The 15,826-nt window shown below is 38.7% G+C and overlaps 1 protein-coding gene across 1 annotated transcript in view; it reads left to right on the top strand.

Annotated features, from left to right (window-relative positions):
- Window positions 1-15,826, top strand: part of adamts13 (ADAM metallopeptidase with thrombospondin type 1 motif, 13) — a 63,450-nt gene that overhangs the window by 44,522 nt on the left and 3,102 nt on the right. Inside the window, exons 3-28 of the mRNA XM_083554006.1 lie at window positions 471-562; window positions 725-791; window positions 887-1,146; window positions 1,230-1,389; window positions 2,669-2,802; window positions 2,937-3,020; window positions 3,107-3,231; window positions 3,315-3,461; window positions 3,592-3,726; window positions 3,877-4,027; window positions 5,133-5,237; window positions 5,362-5,513; window positions 6,608-6,671; window positions 6,941-7,067; window positions 7,171-7,319; window positions 8,109-8,229; window positions 8,311-8,391; window positions 8,489-8,670; window positions 8,747-8,897; window positions 10,478-10,607; window positions 11,706-11,885; window positions 12,038-12,233; window positions 12,361-12,466; window positions 12,574-12,703; window positions 12,908-13,096; window positions 14,934-15,138. Of these exons, the coding sequence (XP_083410132.1) occupies window positions 482-562; window positions 725-791; window positions 887-1,146; window positions 1,230-1,389; window positions 2,669-2,802; window positions 2,937-3,020; window positions 3,107-3,231; window positions 3,315-3,461; window positions 3,592-3,726; window positions 3,877-4,027; window positions 5,133-5,237; window positions 5,362-5,513; window positions 6,608-6,671; window positions 6,941-7,067; window positions 7,171-7,319; window positions 8,109-8,229; window positions 8,311-8,391; window positions 8,489-8,670; window positions 8,747-8,897; window positions 10,478-10,607; window positions 11,706-11,885; window positions 12,038-12,233; window positions 12,361-12,466; window positions 12,574-12,703; window positions 12,908-13,096; window positions 14,934-15,138 (3,612 nt within the window). The 5' untranslated portion in view covers window positions 471-481. The remainder of the gene's footprint in view (window positions 1-470; window positions 563-724; window positions 792-886; window positions 1,147-1,229; window positions 1,390-2,668; window positions 2,803-2,936; window positions 3,021-3,106; window positions 3,232-3,314; window positions 3,462-3,591; window positions 3,727-3,876; window positions 4,028-5,132; window positions 5,238-5,361; window positions 5,514-6,607; window positions 6,672-6,940; window positions 7,068-7,170; window positions 7,320-8,108; window positions 8,230-8,310; window positions 8,392-8,488; window positions 8,671-8,746; window positions 8,898-10,477; window positions 10,608-11,705; window positions 11,886-12,037; window positions 12,234-12,360; window positions 12,467-12,573; window positions 12,704-12,907; window positions 13,097-14,933; window positions 15,139-15,826) is intronic.

The following is a 15,826-nucleotide window of genomic DNA, read 5'->3' as shown; positions in this document are numbered from 1 at the left end:
ACTGTTGATTTCTCTTCTCTTTTTTAGGACAATCACTAAGCTGTACTGATCTCTGTGCCAGCCCTGGAGTTGCTGGATGTTCCATACTTTAATCTAAAAATATATTTTACAAAAAGCTGTAAAAGGATTTGTCTCTTTCAGTTCACGAGCTAATCCACATTGACCAATCAACTGATCAATACTTATCAGTTAAGAACCAATCACAATGTCTCTGTACTGTCATTCACCCCACACACACACAAACCTCTGTGTCAACACAAATAACACATACAATCTGGGTCTTTTCGGTGACTTTATTTCTTACTACCCACTTTTACGTTTACCTGTGACCAGGATTCAGAAGGAAACTCAACCAAAAAAAAAAAAAAAACCCTGAACTTAGATCAATGCGAGCCATTGCTGTGGCGCCTCATTGATGTGGACTCTATCTGACTCTTTACACACTGATGAACTTGTGCTTTATCCTACAGTTTAAACAATCATGGCCGCTTTGGTGTCGATCTTTCTGGCGTCGGTCCTGGTGGACACGGCTTTATTAGCGTCTCAGGTTTCTCTGGAGAAGGTACGTGGTAAAACGAAAGGATCTCGCATATACTTTTAGATTTATTTAAATTTTTTGGTTATTTTCATGTGCTTTCCATGAATGAACAGATCTAAGTGCTTGTACTGCACTATATGTAAAAGTTCATTGGAAATTCAATCATTAAATATTTTCTGCTTGAAGAGTTTTTTACAGTCACTGGCCGATGAAGATATCTTTCATCTTTTTGGAAATAATTCATCAACATTAGGTAAAGTGTACTGAAGATGTCGTTATAGATTTTCCTTAAAGGAGAGTTCTTACCAAAGTTCGAATTGTGCTTTTCGAATACACTCTTCTCCATAGTGCCTGAATTTGACCTTGTGTGGGTAAGTTGCATCGAGGATGAAACCGGTAGAAGACACTGTTCGTTTCAAGCCCATGGCAAAGACTTTAACCTGAGGCTGAGAAATGAGCCGCCGTTGTTCTGTCCTTCCAACCTGGAGCTCGCCATCAATACTACGCTCAGCGTTATAAAGAGGAGGGAGAATAAGTGTTGTGAGCAACTCGACGTACTGAAACCAGAAGATGCCAGATCTTTTCTCTCAGTGTGTGATGGAAAAATTGTGAGAACCTGTTTTTTTTGTAAACTTTTTTATAACCACATCGATAGTTGGTTCATGGTAACGTTTTCTTCTCCTTCTTTCAGCAAGGCCTGCTTCTCATGCAGTCAGGAAAGCTACACATACATCCACTGCTCCACAATCATTCCGAACGTCTGAGAAACTCGGTGGTCAAACCCCAAGGTGTGCCCCACCTGGTCTTGCTCCGCCCATCACAAGTAAGGACACGCCTTCAACAGGGACAGAGTGAGTACATTATTTAAGATTTACATCGTAGCACTGTTAAATTCTTAAATCCGATTGGTTGTCGATTTATTTTCTTTAATAGCCGCAATGACAATAGTGATGGCTGTAATGTGAAAAAAGAAGGTCTGTGTTTATAGGTGGTATAAACTATAACCTATGAGGAGTAGTTGCTTAGTGGTTAAAACATTGGACTTTGGATCAGAATGTCATGAGTTCAAATCCCAGCCTTACAAAACTCCCACCACTGGGCCCCTGAGAAAGGCCCTTAGCCACTCCATGCTCTATGAACAAGTGTAAGTCACTCTAGATAAGGCATAAATGTAAATGTAATGAAGTTTAGAAAATTATTTGTAACCAGAATGAACTTCTCATGGATATTCAATATTAAACAAAGAAATAAAAAAATATATAAATATTTGCCATCACCATTAGCCATCATGTTGCCTCATTGCACGTTATTTTCTTTTTGTGTTTTATTTGTTATATATTATAAGTTTAGTTTGTTCAATGATTTGTGTCTCTGCAAACTCCATAGTGTTAAAGAAATTATTTAAGTATAATTCTGATTTGATTCTGGGAGTTTTTATAAAATGCCTTTTTTCAATACAATTTACGAGACAAACCCTCCTGTACTTCCCGTAGACTTCTTGCATGTTACTGGTTCTGGCCTCCAAGTCGAGCATGTAAATACTGATCAAACAGTCACCATCAAGCCTTTGGGTCATTATGTAAATTTTTTAAAACGTGTTCTTCAAAATGTTGTTTGCACAAAGCCTTCATTTGCACATTAGACTTATAAAAAGGATTCAGGCCAAAAAAGTTTCTTTTGTTCTTGATACTTAAGAGGAGGCATGTAATTTATCTGTCAATGATGAAAACTCAAACCAATTTAGCAATGCAATTTAGCAATTTAGAAATGATCTGCAAAATGATTCTTTTAAATGGGGATGATTGGATGAGTGATTAAGTGCAGCGCAACAGATCATTTCTTTATAAAAAAAAAAAAAAGTTCCATATGAAATATAAATTCCTATATGTTTATTAATATAGTCAAGTTTGCAATTTAGATTTCTGTTAGATTTTTATACCGTATACCTACTTTAGCAACATACTTCATTTTCTTTGCATTGTGAAAATGCTAAATTGTAAAAAGCAGTTAATTCCTGTAATTTGACTTTTAACAAATGTTAGAATAGAATATGAGTACAGAATTTTTCTGTAAACTTTATGTAAAATAGCCTCTCTCATTATGTGATCAGCTTTAAATATTTGATATTAGGTCACCGAAGGCTCCAGAGGTCATTCCTAGGGGCAGAGGTCAACCATTTAGAGCTGCTGGTGGTAGTCGGCCCTGACGTCCACGAGGTTCACAAGCAGGACACTGAGAGATACATCCTCACCAACCTAAACATTGTGAGCGAATGCATTAGAAGATCACATTTATACACTTTCTATATTCTATATTTCTGTATTCGACCCCTCTGAACTTTTTTTGTCCTAATTGGGATTTTCACACATTGTCTAATATTTGTTTTACTCCACCCCAGGCATCCGAGCTGTTACGAGATGACACTCTAGGGGCAAATATAAGAGTCCACCTGATCCGTATGATCATTCTGACTGAGCCAGAGGTAACTACTTGCAATAGGATTGGATTTCTGTGTCATGACCGCAAATAATGTTGTGTTTCCCTAATTCTTTTGTTTTAAATGAACAGCCAGACATCCAGATCTCAAATGATATCACTTCATCTCTCAGGAGTGTGTGCGAGTGGGGTCATAAAGTCAACCCTTCCACTGAGACTGACCCTCTGCATGCAGACTTACTCCTTTACATCACCAGGTACGGATCCTCTAGCTGATCTCAACGTATGAACAAAAGAAAATTTTGAGCTCTTATTTGTGATTTCCTCTTCTTTTTGACAGGTTTGATTTAGTTTTGCCCAATGGGAATAAACAGGTGAGAGGTGTGACTCAACTGGGAGGAGTCTGTTCTAGCCAGTGGAATTGTGTAATTACAGAAGATACAGGCTTTGACCTTGGCATCACTGTGGCACATGAGATTGGACACAGGTTAGAACAGCAAATCTGGTATAAAAACTATTTATTAAAACTCTATGGAAATAAACTGATCTAACATTTATATATTTTAGAGTTTCTGAAATGTGTTCATATGAGTTATGAGGAAATACATTTGTTTCAGTTTTGGAATAAACCATGATGGTACAAGCAACACGTGCAGCAGTAGCGGGTGTATAATGGCGTCTGATGGCGGTTACAACAGTGTGGATCTCACCTGGTCTCAATGCAGCAGAACGCAGCTCCTCAACTTTTTCAGGTACAGACCCATCTCCCTGAAGCTGTGTGTAATTTACTTTAGTTTTTTTCTTTTCTTGCCAGAAATATTTTGTATTCTTGTATTCTCTTACGATCCATACGTACAATATTATATGTCTCTATTTAACTAAAGTATTTCCAAACACTTTAGTGCAGGCAAGGCAGAGTGTGTGAAGGATGTACCAGTGCTGGGAGGATCACTGCAGGCGTGGAAACCCGGTCTGTATTACGGTGTGGACGATCAGTGTCGCATCGCGTTCGGGAGCACAGCCTCTGCCTGCTCCTTCACTAGCAATGACATGGTGAGAGAACATTTCAGTCAGGAATGAATTATACTAAAGAAGCGGTTTGCTGACTTTTCTGGTTTTACAGTATAGTTTTTTTCTTTTACCAAGCAATTTTTTCTCCCAACTAGAAAGGTACATTTACATTTAAGGCATTTAGCAGACGCCTTTTCCCAGATCGACATATAAAAGTGCTTTGAGTCTCTATCAATAGATAAATCAATACTGGTTCGCTAGATTACAAACTTCAGAAATCATAAGCCCACAAGTTTTTTTTAATAGTGAAAGAGTGAGAATGCCTCGTTGAACTCGCCAGTCTACTCATTTGTCTGCTGGCCAGCTATCGTTCTAATGAGATGTACATCCATAAGTCTAACAGTTGGTAGCTGGCAAACGAACATGATAAGGGAAAGTCATAGTGGGAAAGTGTAGGTGTGTGTTGGGAATTGAAGTTCATGTCCTCCATGTTTGAAGGTTGCAGTGTCTGCAGGGAGGTGGAGAATCTGCCTGACTGAGAGCTGATACCTAGTAAGCTGCATTTCAAGGAACAGGGCCAGATATGAGCTGCTTTGTTGTGGGGGTGCTGTGTAGCAAATTATATAAAATAGTAAAATAGCAGTCCATTGCATGGGAATACTGTGAAGCGCACAAAGGAAACATCATTGTACTACAGCACTGGTGAATTCTCGACTTTTATTTAATCGTTAATGTTTTATCTATAATTGCAGCTCCAACTGTTGAGAACTAATTTATATTACATATTTATATTAATGCAGTTGTTCTAATGTGTTTTTACATCTATAGTTACAACTTTAAAAGTATACCTGCATAAAATGAGGTGTAATTACAAATTGTAATACATATACAAATTGTAATTTTTGACAAATGCCACAATTTTTAAGATGGAGTGCTCTTATTGCAAAATAAGCCTCATGGTGGTGTAATTCAGCAGCATCAATGAATCATAGAAACCCATTACTGAATTATGTATGTAATATTCTATAGCACCACCATTGTGATTTTGATTTTGACTACCTCTTAAACTTTATCTATAGATTACCCAAGTGATATCCTAATGCTATAAGCTTATAACCTTTTCAGACTTTATACATTATATGTCTAGGCCACCTGTCGATTTCTGTCCTGCCACATCGCCCCTGGTAATCGCAGCACCTGCACCCGACTTCTTGTGCCGCTGCTGGACGGCACTGAATGTGGGCTCAATCAGGTATCCAATATGATTCATTTAATAATATAATATAATGTAATATTGTGCACATACAGCCAACTATCACCCTGTTCACATTATATAGTGTAATTTTTTGAATAATGTAAGCTGTGTTCTGTCTCAGTGGTGCTTAAAGGGCCGTTGTGTATCTGCATCCAAACTGAGCTCCACTCTGCTGGTTCATGGCTCCTGGTCGTCCTGGTCTGAATACACCTCCTGTTCACGCACCTGTGGAGGAGGGATCACATACCGCAAGAGAGAGTGCAACAATCCCAGGTATTTATGTGCTAAATAAGCAATAAAACCTGCCTGTCATCAGAGGGTAGTGTAATGTGGCCCACCATGAAGTGGATTATAGTCTCGTCAAGTGTTTTTGCCACAGCAATTATATAAAATTAAAAAAATTATAATTTTTAACCAACTGAAAAGTGACACAACGGATTTCAGGTTTAAATATTTATTGGGGAAAAAAAAACAAAGATTCTGCAAAGTCCTCTGTCCTGACAACTGAAGGAGACAACTGACTTTTACTAAGCGTGGACACTGGAAACTCCTTACAAACATACTACATGACTATGTAAATCTGCATGTCTCCTCACAGAGAACTACAAAGGTTTTAAATATCTGTTAATGTGCAATTTCCTCCAAACCAGTCCCTAATAACATATTAAAACTTGAACACTTTTGAAGAAATTTAATCCACATATTTTAACCAATCGGAATCAAACGTTGTATAAAATTGTGCATTTTGGTCACATGATCACCTCTGGGTCATTTATAATGACGGCCCCCAAATGTTTTTGTACCAAGGATCAGTTTCACCCAAGACAATTTTTCCACCGACCGGGTGGAGGGAGTAATACTAGTCACTATATATATATATATATATATATATATATATATATATATATATATATATATATATATATATATATATATATATATATACATATATATACAGAGCAAGCAAGGATCAGGAAAATTTTCCTATTTCAATAAACCCATAATTTAATTAGGACTCTTGGTATTATCTTTGAAATAGAGCTTTCTTTTGCTGACAGTCTTGGAGCCTCCTCATTTGGTTGTTCCCGCTTTTCCTTGAAACTTAAAAAAAAAAAAATAATAAAACACCTTGCAGACCACAAAAGTCATTAAAACGGAAAAAAATTTTTTATTGTTTTTATTTTTTCTCTGTAGCCTGGCACCAAATGATCCACGGCCCCGTACCAGTCCGCAACCTAGTGGTTGGAGACCCCTGATATCTATATATATTTAAAAACACATGTAGCAAGTGCATGCTGTTTATGATTTGCCTCTGCACCCTTTTGAACTAATGTTAACTTTAATTCTCTTTATGTGATTAATTGTAGACCAGCATTTGGAGGGAGAGACTGTGAGGGAGAGGGGACAGAGGCTGAACTTTGCAATCGACAGGTACATTTCCATTGGTCATGTGTGTAATAGGTCCTAGTAAGACACAGAAATAGCTGTTTTGTTTATCAGTAGTACTGAGTGGTTTCTTGTATTTGGTGGCCTACTTGATAACGTTTTGCAAGTGTTGATTAGCAGGGTTAGAATCTTCTTTCCTCTAAATCTTACTCTATAAAGATGAACTCAGTAAATCAATATATGACCTTTGTGTCAGAGTTTGAAGAGTAAGTTCCATAAACTTGATGATCTGGTGATCTTTTGAATTGTTTCAGCCATGTGAAAGTAACCAGCACGAGTTCATGGCCCAGCAGTGCTCAGATACAGACCATCAACCCCTCCTGCTTTCCGCTTATTCAACCACAGCCTACTCATGGATCCCTGCCGTTGGTTTTATTTCAGGTCAGCTAGCTAACAGGTGCTAATAGTCATAACAAAATTACATTCATGTCAGGTTCTGTAATTCTAAAATATTTCTTTTTGTGTTTCAATATGCGGGAATAAGGTGATGCTCAGTGTAAGCTGATGTGTCGCTCTCGTGAGCAAGACTTCATGGTGAGTCGTGGGGCTCAGTTTATCGATGGGACAAGGTGTGAATTTGACAGCCCCGTCACTGCTGGCTCCTTTACTGCCTGCCTTAACGGGAAGTGCCAGGTATATACATAGATGCATTCATTTTTCACATGTACATTACAGCCCAGTGAAAGGGTCAGCCACCATACAGCACCCTTGGGGCAGAGAGGGTTAAGGGCCTTGCTCAAGAGCCCAGCAGTAGCAGATTTTTGTTGCTGGGATGGAAAGGATGTCTTTCAATGCTAAATCTGTTGTTACGCTAAACAGAACATAAGGGAAACACTGCCAATATGAAATCCTTATTTATTCATTATAAGTATATACACCGATCAGGCATAACATTATGACCACCTGCCTAATATTGTATGAGTCCCCTGTTTGCTGCTAAAACAGTCCTGACCCAGTCTCTTCAGCATTTTAAGCTACAGGAAATCGTCTGTTGGATCGGACCATGCCAGCCTTCCTATGCGCCTTGGCTGGAATGGTTCACCACTGTTTCTTCCTTCACCCACCCTTTGATAGATACTGACCACTGCGGATCAGGAACACCCCACAAAAGAGATGCACTGACCCAGTCGCCTAGACATCACAATTTGGCCCTCGTCAAACTTGCTCAAATCCTTACGCTTGCCCATTTTCCCTGCTTTGAACACATCAACTTTGAAGACAAAATGTTCACTTGCTGCCTAATATATTTCACCCACTAACAGGTGCCATGATAAAGAATCAGTGTTATTCACTTTATTGGTCATAATGTTATGATGTCAATGATCAGTGTATACAATATAAGGGATAAGGGATAAGGAATAGAAGCAAAATATTAGGCAAAAGACATTTCTCCAAGCGCGCTTGTGTTTTTTTTTTTTTTAGTTGTTTGGCTGTGACGGTGTGTTGAATTCCAGAAAAGTAAGGGATGTTTGCGGGGTGTGTGGAGGAAAAGGCAACACTTGCCATCTTATTACTGGCTCTTACACAGGCGGAGACGACAAAGGTACTAGACCCATATTCTTTTCCACAGCTGCACGTTTCTTTCTTACGTACTCTGCTTTATTTTGCTTCGCTTTCATTTCAGAGTACGTCACATTCCTCAGTCTTCCCGCGAATGCCACTCAGGTTCACATTAATAATTGGAATCCAGTTTTCACTCATATGGGTAAATCTTTACAACACAATCGTTTGATATTACTCTAGTGCATGTATTTGGGCTGCATATTCTAATATAAAAGCACACAATTCTTTTTTTGATGTAGCCGTGATGGTGAACGATGAATATGTCGTAGCCGGAGACGGCGATATCGCATTAAACACCACCCATCCATCACCTCTGGAGGAGAACCATTTGATTTATAATCTCTACCTCACTGCCGACTTTCTACCTCACACAGAGGAGCTTGTTTTGTCTGGACCAATCTCGGACAAGATCCAAATACAGGTGGGTGGGAACGATTGCATACATCATTAAATATCTCAAAATATTTATCAATACAATGCTTTTGTGTTATTCACAGGTATATCGGAAATATGGAAGAGAATACGGAGACATCACAAGCCCAAACATCACCTATCAGTTTTACATGTCTGATGCTGAACACGTGGAGAAGATAATTGAGGGTCAATGGTCCACTGTTGTTTCGTCTTGTTCTGTAACCTGTGGCTCAGGTAAGGGACAAGGCCAAATAGAAGAAATCACATCCATGTGCATGTCACTGAGCCGATTAATGATAATACAATAAAACAAAGCATATTCATTTTTGGCTCTCATACTGCTCTGCTTTTTAAATCAGTGGATAAATTTGGTGTAATGCGGGTTTGCCCCATTTTGGGGAGCTGGAGTACAGAACCGATTGGTTTCCTAACCTACTTACTTGACCTGATAATGAATTGCTGTGATGCATCTTAGTTGTGTTTCCCCAGAAATCATTGCAACACCAAGTTTATAGTTAAATCATAGAGCAAGCACCAAAATGAACATTGTAATTAAGAAATGATAGCCTTGTGGTGTTTGAGTAATAATAATAAAAAAAACTAAATCTACACAAGAATTTATAAACTGAAATATTACAATAATTATTGGTATACCATAGCACAGTTAAATAACTCATTCTGAGTTGCTTAGAAGGTTAATCAATATTCGATAACAGCACTGCTCAGGCACTAGTTCAGCATATAACAGGTTTACACAACCATATTTTTTGTAATGGTCAGGAGAGTGGGTTTGACACATTCTGGGTTTCTTGGTAATATGACAAGCTGCATGGTTTTTTTTTTGGCTTATTAACTTCAAGAGATGAAAAAAAGAGAAACCAGGAAAAGAGCATGTATAGCTGCTATACTGTAAGTGTTTACAGAACTCGTGAAAAATTTAATGAAGAAAATACACCGATCAGAAATATCATTATGACCACTGACAGGTGACGTGAAGAACATTGATTATCTCTTCACCATGGCACCTGTTAGTGGGTGGGGTATATTAGGCAGCAAATGAACATTTTGTCCTCAAAGTTGATTTGTTAGAAGCAGGAAAATTGGGCAAGCGTAAGGATTTGAGTTGTGAAGCCTAAACAACTGGGTCAGATCATCTTCAAAAACTGCAGCTCTTTTGGGCTGTTTCTGGTCTGCAGTGGTCACTATCTATCAAAAATGGTCATGGGGGCCAAAGCTAATTGATGCGTGTGGGAAGTGAAGTCCTGCCCGTGTAGTCCGATCTGACAGACGAGCTCCTGTAGCTAAAGTTACTGAAGAAGTTAATGCTGTTAATGCTCAACGAATCAGGACTGTTTAGCAACAAAAAGAGGACCAACACAATATTAGGCGGGTGGTCTTAATGTTATGCCTGATCAATGTAAGATGTTCCTTGATATATTTTTTTTTTACAAAGATGATCAATTAATTGGAATGCCGTAGCAGCTATAACTATACTAATGAAAATGACTGTAGTGTGAGATTTTGAATTGAACATTCATACACAGAAAAGTACCTCCCTGCTTCCTAATGACCTTACGCTATACAGTGTTAAAAAAGGGGGGAAAACCCTTTGGCTGAATCCTGCGGAAACCATTCAAAGGCACTCAAACGTGCTAAAATGACTCAAATGAAAACCGAAACTAATGCATATGGGAAATCACCAAACTGACACTAAACAGCTTTAGTTTCTCCACAGAAGCAGTTTATGTCATTGCTGTGCTGAATATGTTATTGAATTAAGCTCTATATAACACAACGAGTCTCTGGTTTTATAGGGATTCAGAGGGTTAGTCAGGAGTGTGTTGACATAAACACCCAGGAGCAAGTAGATGAAGAACTCTGCAGCTCAGTTAATCCAAACCCACCCACCCTACAGCCATGCCACCTACCTGACTGCCCACCCAGGTAGCCTCATTTGCTCATCTGATGATTCATGTTTGCATGCACTTCAGTATTTTCTATGAATATATTATGAATTGTCTGCTTTTCTGCAAGGTCATTGAGGGCATCGTTTAGTTGTTTTTCATAATGCAATAGTTACCATATTGCCAAAAGTATGTGGACACCCATGGACACCCATTGCTGACAGGTACATACACTCCTCATAGACCAAAATTTGCAGTAGAGTAGGTCGAACTGAAGGGCTCCGTAACTTCAAACATAGTAGTATCATAGAAAACCACCTTAAGTCCCTTTTTGAAATTTCTGCCATGCAATATCTGCCTTGATCAATCAAAAGTTCAATTATTGTGAAGTGGAAGTTTCTTGGTGCAACAAATGTTTGGCCACAAAGCAATAGACCACGAAAAATTCACAGATCAGGGCTGCTAAGCTAAAAAAAAATGGTCATCGACCATACAGCATTCCAGATTGCACCTGGAATGAACATCAGCACAAGAAGTATGCAGAGGTGGAAAGTAATGAATGATATTAACTTGTGTAACTGTAAATGTGAAGTATTTTTGTGTACTTTAACTTTTTTAAACTAATTTTTAAAATCTGTCATTTAACTTTTACTTAAGTATGTTTTGTCTGAAGTATAGTATTAAACTACATTTTAAATCACATCAATTACTAAGTAAAAAAAACAAACAAACCCCAAAAAAGGCTAAAAATAATGAACTATGCATTAGGAGCATATTTAACTATGCATTAGGAGCTTCATGAAAAGGAATTTTTTGGGTCAAGCATCTGCACACAAACTTAAGTTTACTAAAATCAATGCCAAGCATCAATGGGCGTGAAGAAAAAACTTGCCACTGTTTGCTGTGAGAGAAAATCTCCTTGTTTTTGCCCATGGTTTTGAATTGAGCTGTCCAGCAAGCTTGCAACAGTCGTGTGTCCACATACTTTCGTCCATATAGTCAAAGTCAGTTTTGTAGGTCACTTAGGATAAGAATGTCTGCCCTAATTGCATTCCCATGCTGACCGTAGTTATTTTAATAGACCCTCAACCTTCAGAAAAAGATATACACCGTGCTGTGCCACTTTTTTTTTTTGCAGTTGGGTGCTGGGTGAATTTGGTCCTTGCAGCACCCCCTGTGGAGTTGGAGAGCGGGTGCGCTCTGTAGCCTGTATGCAGAAACAGAGTATGGAAACAGTGATATTAGCAGATTCTGCATGCTCTCAGATGACCAAACCAGCAGTGAATGAAACCTGCAACACTCATCTATGCTTTGCCAGGTAAAGCAACTGGAAAACTCTTTCAAGTGGTGTATAATAAGAATATAGGCTGTTTCCTGTCCTGTATTTGTATTTTATTTTACCCTTTCTAAATTGATTTTAAAGTCAGTGCATGAGGTGCGTGTGCATAAAGGTGTATGTGTGTGTTGCAGATGGCAAGTCTCAGAGCCCGGTGAGTGTTCAGCTGTGTGTGGCCCAGGCCAGGCTCACAGATCAGTGTCCTGCCTTCGCTCCCACCGTGGGGCTGACTCAGCAGTAAACGAAAGCCATTGTTTACACCCCAAGCCTTCTGAAAATGTCCCATGTGTGGTGGATGTGTGCCCTATTGGCTGGGAAACACACAGGAAGGTGAAGCAAATGCAGAGTCAAAAACATTTGACTTGGCTCATCATACGATTTTCAGCATTTATGTTTTTTAAGTTAGTATACAGCAATATTCTCTAATGCAATGTGGATTAACGGATGTGTCTTCCAGGATCAGCAAGACCAAGGGTCACTTTCTGTAATGCTCCGCTCCAAAATTATTCCAGTATATGTGTGGAGCCCTGTGATTGGCCACTGCACTAAAACTTGTGGAAATGGTAGGCAAGCACATTAAACCTATTTTAAGTTTAGGATATAACTGATAAATACAATTGCATCTTCCATAGGACTATCCCTACATTTCAGATTTTTTTTGTGTATGTAGGAACTCAGCAGGTATGGTTCTCCTGTGTGGACCATCAATCACGACTAGATGTCCCCGAGTTCCTTTGCGATCGCTTTAGCAAGCCTGAGCTGTATACAAAGCTGTGTGTCCAGTCACCTTGCCCTGCCATGTATGTGTACACCAGTTTTGTCTAACCAGCACTAACATTTTCATCATGTGTAAATGTAAAAAAAATAATAATTTTAAATATATATATATATATATATATATATATATATATATATATATATATATATATATATAGTACAATGGTTATTGCTAGACAATTTTATTTCGTACTTGCAAAATGGTTTTAATTAAATTTTTTCATTAGGTGGCGCTACATACAGGGAGTGTGCAGTGTGTCTTGTGGAGGTGGTGTGGCAAGAAGGTTGTTGTACTGCTCTCAGCAGGCTGCAGGGGGAGACAGAGGCATAGAAGTAGTGCTAGCGGAGTCAGCCTGTCTCCCTGCCTCCAGACCTCTACAAGTTGTACCTTGTAACACTGAGCCCTGTCCAGCAAGGCAAATTAATTAATCCATCCATGAATCCACCTATCCATTCATTCATTCATTCATTCATTCATTCATTCATTCATTCATTCATTCACAGATAATGTAACTTAAATAAGTGTTCACCTGCTTGAACAGATTGCACATGTTGTCAGGTTACAACCTGGACCCACAACCAGAAATGGACTTACCTAGGACCATAGGTTGTGAATGTACACGAAATAGCCCACAGTATTAAGGTGTGAAGGGACAGGGATCAATATAATTAGCTTTTGTGACATGATAAATATTTACCCTTGTTAAGTCAAGTTTATTTCTATAGGTGCTTTTCACAACAGACATTGTCTCAAAGCAGCTTTACAGAAATCAACAGTTAAGGTGAATGGTGTGCATTTATCCCTGATAAGCAGCCATGGCGACTGTGGCAAGGAAAAACTCCCTTAGATGTTATGAGGCAGAAACCTTGAGAGGAACCAGACTCAAAAGGGGAACCCATCCTCATTTGGGTGACATCAAGAGTTTGAACATCAACATAGCTTGTTTATTAATGATGCAGGACATCCACCTAGTAATGCATTACAATAGTCTATTCTGGAGGTCATGAACGCATGGACGAGCTTCACTGCATCGGATATAGACAACACTATACTTTACACTAGTGTAAATATATTGGTTCTGGTGTAACCTGTTGCCACCTGAAATCACATAATTATTGTTGAAATTGGAAGCCGGAAATGGTTAGACAACATACAGGATCTAAACAAACAGCTTAAAGAAGACCAAGGACAAAGTTCTGTAAAAGTTGAAATCATGGTTTGGTCATACAGGATATATCTAATACGTTGAACATCTTGTTGAGCACGACAAAAGTATATTATTAAAATGGAAAGAATATGGCATAACCACAGCTCTGCATGGTGGCTATCATGGTGGTAATAGTATCATGTTAAAAGTTACCCTTGGCCACTTTCTTTTCCCAATAGATGGTCTCCTCTAAGCAGAGTCAGGGTCATGGTACACTATATGGACAAAGGTATTGGGACACCTGACCTTTCCTGCCGTATGTGGTTCTTCTCCAAAATGTTACCACAAAGATGGAGGCACACAATTGTATAGGATTTTTTTGGATGCAATATAATTACATTTTGCGTTCACTTGAACTTGGAAACCCAAACCTGTTTCAGCATTGTAATGTCCCTGTACACAAAGCGAGCTCCATGAAGATATGGTTTACATGTTTTGGAGAAGAAGATCTTGAGTAGCCTGCTATAGAGCTCTGATCTCATCCCTACTGAACACCTATGAGATTAAATGGAATGGTGCCTGCACCCCAGGCCTCCTCACCTCACTTACATCAGTACTTTACTTTACTAACACCCTTGTGGCTGATGAACACAAATCTCCACAAGTACACTCCAAAATCTAGTGGAACATCTTCCAAGGAGAGTGGATGGATTTATAAGAGCAAACTTGGACTATATGTTGAACCGTTTGCCAATATGCTGTATATGTCTTCCATTGTATACGTTTTAATGTTTATAATGGGCTGTTTTGTGTTAATTCATGCCATCTAATCCCCTAAGAATAGATGTCAATTTCAGTTTCAAATTGTGAAACTGTTTTGGGGTAAATATTTATACATCCCACTGTATACTGATCTCCTAATACAACACTAGAACAATTGGTACAGTAAGTGTACATCATGGTTTTTCATGTTTCTGGAGGTGGGCCCTATTTATACATTTTATTCACATCATCAGACAATTATCAAGACCTTGATGAAATTAACATGCAGCAAATTCAAATGTTGTACATACCAGATTATTTATTCAGTGTGTTTATGGTCTAGGTGGCAGGTGGGTGAACAGGGTACGTGTTCGGTGTCCTGTGGCCTGGGTGTGGCATTAAGGAGGGTCTTGTGCATCCAGTTTGATGGAAAATTGGAGAGAGAGCTTGAGGATGAGCATTGTGAAAAAGGCAAAAAGCCTCCTGTCACAGTCCCCTGCTTTACCCAGGCCTGCTCCTTCCATTGGGGTGTACAGGAGTGGAGCGAGGTACAGTGCATTCATGCAAACTGACTGAGTATTCCACATTTCATATCATATCAAAACCCTTTCTTAACAATTCAGATGATAACCACTGTTATTCATGAGATCATAATCTGCAAAGCCTGTTTGTATATTAGATAAAATCTATTTTTCCTCAATGCCCAGTGGCAGACAAAGTACACAAAGCATGTACAGAACTATAGATACAGTAGGTATCCAATATGACTCCAGTAAAAGTGCTCCCTTTAAACTTCACTTGAGTACAAAAGTATTTAGCTTCAAATGTACTTTAGCATCCAAGTACTATGATTTATTATGGCTATAATATCCTATTATCTTTTTTAATCACAAGACTCTTTGCTTAATCAACTTAGTTTATGTGAAAAGAGAATGTTTCTCTTTGCACAAAAATCTATCAAAAATACAACTAATTATCATGAACCCAAAACCTTCTTTTCAACGACTTAGCGCAAATCGCCATGGGTGTTGTGGCAAGTTAGATTCAGGAGTTTCTTCCATCATTTATTCCTCTCAAAATGTTCTGCTTTCTGTTGAATTAGCGCTGAACTGTATATTTTCGCTAAGTAGATCTCGCCAAGCGACAATGGCGGATCTAGCTTTAATGACACCCTGGTTGAATCATGCCATGACACAAAGTCTCCCCCATTAATAAATCCAGCTTTGAAAAGCTCCT

The sequence above is a fragment of the Silurus aristotelis genome (assembly GCF_946808225.1).
Source record: "Silurus aristotelis genome assembly, chromosome: 11".
In the NCBI taxonomy this organism is placed as follows: domain Eukaryota; kingdom Metazoa; phylum Chordata; class Actinopteri; order Siluriformes; family Siluridae; genus Silurus; species Silurus aristotelis.
This window is presented reverse-complemented; position numbering and strand designations above follow the sequence as displayed.